This window comes from Sciurus vulgaris (assembly GCF_902686455.1).
Source record: "Sciurus vulgaris genome assembly, chromosome: 2".
In the NCBI taxonomy this organism is placed as follows: domain Eukaryota; kingdom Metazoa; phylum Chordata; class Mammalia; order Rodentia; family Sciuridae; genus Sciurus; species Sciurus vulgaris.
In genome coordinates this window covers 25,911,969-25,917,968 of record NC_136462.1, presented here as the reverse complement: position 1 = coordinate 25,917,968, position 6,000 = coordinate 25,911,969, and the positions used below count along the sequence as shown (strand labels likewise).

Below are 6,000 nucleotides of genomic sequence, written 5' to 3'. Positions count from 1 at the left end.
CTTCATGGGCTGCCTTAAGGAGGTAAAATCCACACAACTCTATTCAATGTGCTACACACTGGTTTAAAAACAAATGTGATGTCTAGATCAATGACTGCACCTGTCCTCTAATCTTCTATGAAATGAAATGTTGATGCAGAAAAGACATTGGACTTGGAAGCAGGGACCTACCTTTTGGTCCTAGCTTAAACTGGTTGGATGGCTTTGGGTTTGCCATTTAAATACCCTGTGAATCTGTTTCTTTATTCAACTAATGGAGAATCTTATCCCTTAAGTGGTTGTGCTTTATACATTAAATGCAGTAGTGCAGATAAAAGGCCTTTGAAATCAGAAGGAACTAGACACATGTGAAGTTTGATTTTGTGCTTTTCACTTAGCAGGTAGAGATTCTTTAGCTAAAAGTGGTTCCATTTGTGGTGTGTACTTTGCCCAAAATATAACATATGCATTATTTTACCTTCACCAAACCTGGTATTCCCAAGTGTCTCATTATTTGACGAAGGAAAATTCTCAGAATGTAACATTAAGGCTTAGAAGAGTGGCTTTTCTTTCCTTTCTTTTCTTTCCTGAAAGCACTTAGAAATAGCTGTGAGAAAGCAGTAAGGCTTTGCCATTACTCATTTATTACCATTGTAGCTGATGTGTTGAGACCTCTGTCTGAGAGCAAAGGAGCTTCAGTCAAGTGTAAGTTCAATCTCTAAGGTCAATTGTTGAGGCAAAAAGAATCAGAGTTGATTTGGAAGACTTCTTTCAGAATACTATGTCATCAGAGCAGTACACTGTACATTTTGTTTAATCTAAGCTAAGCTTGATGGCCTCAGATATCTATACCATTTCCCCAGGGAAATTCCTTGAAAAGCTAACAGTGTTCCTTCTTATAGATAAAGATCCCTTGTGACATCTTATGAGCTTCCTCCCAGGGCACATGGTTTATCCTTATTATGGGTATTTGAAGTTTGTCAAACAGCAGATATATATGAGGTGACATTGCACATGGGCTCATTCCTGCAACTGAACAGTGAGCCATGTCAGGACAGGAATTGTGTCTGGTTTATTTCTGCACATTCAGGAATTACCCAATGGCCCAATTTATTAAATAAGCACTGAGTACCCTTTAATGTGCTGTAACCAAACTCAATGGTCTCCATGTTGGAAAACGTTATAATCTAGGAAGAGAGATGAGATCAGTAAGTGAATAATTACAGTGTAAGACACCATGTGTTCAGTGCCACAGACTAAGTGCTCTGATTGAGTGGAGGAAACAGATAAATTTTAGGTGGGAGTCAGTTTTAGAGAGGAAATGACATTTGAGCTGAGCCTTGTTGCAATAAACCATGTGTGATTTGAGAGAAAGGGGTGGAAAGGAGAGACATGACAAAGGAGGGAGAAATCCAATTATAGCTTTGTATTGTTCTCCATCTGAAGGACGAATTAGGAGGAGAAACCAGACTGCTATTCTTTCTCTGCTGGATGATGCCTCAGCTTCTGCTGGCCTCAGGGACTCCACTGTCATTTCTGAAAAAAATTGTGGTAGGCATAGAGCACATCTTCCCTGGGATTTACTCCTATTTCAATAGAATAAAGGCATAAACTACTCAATGCCTAACGAACCCTGAAAGGTTCTTAAACACTGTTAAATCACACTACATTGGAATTGCACTTTCACCAGGAAAAAAAGGTTGCTCTATTTCCATTACAGAGGACTGGGTCAGAGCGAATGAAGCACTGTTGCCGTGTGAGGCTCATCCATGGTACAGTGCGGCAGCCCTGAGCTGACCATTTTTCTAGAGGGGACTTTGGGTGATCTGTAAGGCTGGATTTCCCCGTATACAACACTGAATCATTCCTCAATTTTTTTGTTTTGAAGTAAATGATCCATTTCCCAATCTCAAATCTTTTATCGATTCATCAAGAAGGATGCCCCTGAACACTTTGAAATGAGACACAGAAAAACACAAGATGTCTCTGATAGCTTTATCCATTGTGGAAACGAGAAGAAATAAAATCTACACCACACACACACACACACACACACACACACACACACACACACACGGTGTGAGAGCAGAAAGCTTCATAAATCTGTCAGAAGTATCATTTAATAGCTCAAAAGTTAAAGCCATTTCTGAAAATCAGTGTCAATAATACAAATCAACCTTAATTAGTCATTTAAAAAATTCCCACATTGAGGGAAACATAGGCAAAAATGAGAACTTCAAGTCCTCCCCACCTCCACTTTACGTGGGCCATGTGGCTCCTTGTGAGGGACTGGGAGATCTTCTCTTTCACCGGAGTGCTTGACCATAATTTGGAGTCAAATGAAATGCTGGTGTATTATTTTTTTCCATTTAATCCTTACAATTCATTTGTCTGTGAGCAAGTCTGGAAAATTCTCTTCTTTTTAGTATTTATCTTTGACAAATTAATTGACGGATAGAACTTCTGACTGTGTTGGGATTTAGCTCCTGGATCAAGTCCACTTTCCTGCCTGGACTATTTAACTCAGGATAGTCTCCCCTGTCATTGTCCAATGCTGTCTTCTCTTCCCTATCTCTCTCCCTGTCTTTTTCTAGCCTCTCTTGCCATGTGTCTGTACATTACCCTAGGATGAACTGGATGCTTTTAAGTGTCATATCCATCAAGTTGGGGAAATGGTGAAAGGATTATGGGATTTCTGGTTTAGGATCATGGATGTACATTGGCCTGTAGTGTGAATAGTTTTTATCTTTGGAACTGTAGCTACTTTATTCTGCAGTTGAGCTAATGTGACCATGAATTTTACTCATGTACACACATATTAACTACAACAGTGTCCAAAGTGTCCTCAAACTATTGTAGTTCTCTGCACACCCTCACTGCAAATACAAGATGCATCTCCACTGGAATACCACATAGTCACCTTCTGGTTTGTCTTCATGTTTTCACATTTTAATGTAACTGTCTTATTTTTGTTCTTGCTGTGATTCCAGCTCCCAAAATGGTTCTTAGTACTTAGTGGGCTTCAAAAAATATTTGCTGAGTGAAATAACATGTTTATAAATTAATGATTTTTTTATTAGATAAATGCTCTTAGACATTATTGACCACTTGCCTTTCCTGAGATGACTGAAGAACATCTGTGGCAATAGTTGAATTTTCAAGACTCCTCCACCCCAACTATCTAATATGAGGGAAATATTACATAATGGCCTCAGCAAGGCTAAGAGGAATAGGTTGGAATCTTTTCTAGAAAGAACTGAATAGAAAAGCCTTTGAGAGAGGCATCATAATATAATGAAAAGAACATTTCATTTAGAACCAGAGAACCTGGTTCAGAATACGAATTTTATCACAGGCTATATGTCCTGAGATAAGCCATTGGTCCATTATGTCTGTTTGCTAACCTTTAACGTGGAGAGCATAAGACCTCTGTTGCATTCTTTGTAAGAACAAGGGAAATGATGTGTATAAGCCAAATAGCATTGTATAATAATTACTTGCTATAGTAATTACTAAGGTTTATCTAATGTATCCTATAAACAGTTTATGAATATACTGTAAATGAATATACATGATTGCCTGCATATCTCTATATTTCTCATACAGAAATCACTCTCAGGGAAAAAAAAAATGTTTCTGAGGTTTGCCCAGCTAAACTTCCCTCATATTTGCTAATGTAGGGATTACCTACTCACCCAGCCTAAGCCATTACTTCTCTTATTGCCCTTGGTTGTTCTTATGACACTGTCAATCTCATCCAAGGATGTGCCAAGACATAAAGATAATGGATCAAGTATGGTTCCTGCTTTAGAAGACCTCATGCTTAGTAGAAGGGGACAGATGTATGCCTGAAATGTCAAGAAAGGGCAATTAATGCACAAAATGAGACATCCCTAATTGTAGTGGGCTGCTGCAGAGCAAGACTTAAAATACCTGGGGTTCAGGGAAGGGTCAGTAGAAGAGATGAAGCCCACGGTGAGGAGACAATGAAGATGCATGGGAAGAACAGGGAGACTGGGGGAGTGGTGCAGGACAGTGAGCAGCGTGAGCAAGGCGAGGAGGTAGGCCACATCATGGTGTCCGGGTGAAGGTGCTACAGACAGTTTCAATGTGGAATTTAAGATTTTGAGTTTTGGAAATGTTGCTGCCAATTTAGGTAGGGTCGAGTTAGAGAGGGCTTGATCCCATCTCACAACACTAGACTTGATTTTCCAGGTAACAGAAATCCCTGAAAAATCTTAAGCAGTGAAATAGCTCTGTCAGATTGCCGTCATGTTCACCAGGCCTTAACTCTTTCAGGAATTGAAGTTCATTTACCTACCACTTCCCTCCAAGGCGTTTTTCCCTCTCAGAGGCTGAAGGGCAGGAATGGAAAGAGTGGCCCATCAGCCTCAGTGTTGAACAGAGTCCTCCTTGGAATCTTGAAGTTTCCAAAGAAAAGTGCTTCCCATTTCAGTTTCTAGCAACTTTCCCTATCAATGCACTTCTTCTTTCCTCTATCCTTGGCATTCCTGAGCTATTATGTTTGGACGAAGCACAAAGTTGTAGAGGAAAACCAATCCAAGACTGCATTGAACCAGGAGAGACTCCATCAGTCAGGACCAGGAGCCTCCTCAAGCCCACCACAGTACCCTCCTGCCTGGTGGACCTTCTGTGTTTGCTTTGGTTATTTCCACATCATCTTCCTTTTGCCTCAATCTGTTACTTCTCCCCTGCTATGCTGGTACCCCTATTTACCATGGGGAGTCCAAATGGCTACTTGAGATCATTAGGACAGCCTGGCCTATCTCACCCCTCTACTCTCAAGCCATCTGTAATAGGGAGGAAGGAAAATCAGGAGAATTGGAATACATATTTAAAGGAAAAAGGATTGGGGAGAACATCATTGCACACATTACTTTCCACATCCCTTTGTGATTATTAGCCATTTAAAACCGAATGGGGTTTTGCAGCCAGAGATAGTCTCTGAACAGATGATTAATGATTTAATCTGTAATAACTTTACATTTTATAGAACCCTGATAGGAGTCCCCATCTGGTGAGCCAAGCTATTTAAGGCTGTATTAATTCTGTTAATTGCTATACGTTTATTTGAATTGCTGGCACCTGCGGGCTTTGGATAATGTGTTGTTGCTTTTTTTTTTTTTTATAAATATACTCATTTTATGTTACTCTGTCTCACTGTCTTTTGATGTTGTCTCTTACGCCGTCCTTTGATCTCTCTTCCCATGTTACTTTTGCATTGTCTTTTTGCTTCTTCATCCTTCTTTTCCTTGCCCCTATTTCCCCTTTCCCTTAGTCCATTTCTTACCAAGCTCCTGTGTTGGTATACTTCCTGATTTCTCAGGTGCTGACGAATATCTCTGTCTATAAGCAGGTACATTTAGGTCACAACCTTGGATCTAAACATTCCCCTGCTCCTAGCATTAAGAGAACTGAGCAGCAAAAAACCAAGCTTAGCAAAAAACCAGGCTTAGCAAAAAACCAAGTGAGAATTTCAGAGTCAGTGTGGGAGAAGTGAAGGAGGTGGATTTTCCAAGCACAAGTCCAAGACGTGGGTCCAGCCTAATCTCATTCCTTACCAGCTGTCTGATATATAGCAAGCCACTTGACTGCCTTGGGCCTCAGGTTATTCATCTGTGGAGACAGAAAACTTACTTTCAGCATTTTTATGTTAGGGAGAAAACATAAAGAAATGGAGTGCTTAATAAAATATCAAATGCTACACACATATGAATGTAGTTATTATTTATACATTGTATTATTTATTAATTGAAACATAATTAGTTTTGGCCAAGGAATCACTTATTGCTCTTTGCTCTTTCTATAATTAACCACTGCAGAAGTTAGGCGAGTTCACTGGAATTTTATAAAAAAGAACTACTGAATGGAAACTTAGCTCCCAGGGTCTCTCTGGTATACAGCCTCTCTGGGTATCCACGTCTTGATCTGTAGGTTGAGGATGCTAATCTCTGCCAAGGCATAGGTACATGGCTCTAGAGAACTTGTTGCAAATGTATA

The 6,000-nt window shown here is 39.9% G+C and overlaps 1 protein-coding gene across 19 annotated transcripts in view; it reads left to right on the top strand.

Moving 5' to 3' along the window:
* The window catches only part of NRXN3 (neurexin 3), a 1,486,572-nt gene that overhangs the window by 381,586 nt on the left and 1,098,986 nt on the right, over positions 1 to 6,000 (top strand). For all 19 annotated transcript variants that reach the window (XR_013761785.1, XR_013761786.1, XM_079126730.1 and 16 more), the window contains exon 5: positions 1 to 22. This exon is cut by the window's left edge and continues 140 nt beyond it. Coding sequence is in view for 17 of the 19 variants with exons in the window: in XM_079126730.1 (XP_078982856.1) it covers positions 1 to 22 (22 nt within the window). In the remaining 2 variants the exon portion in view is untranslated. The remainder of the gene's footprint in view (positions 23 to 6,000) is intronic.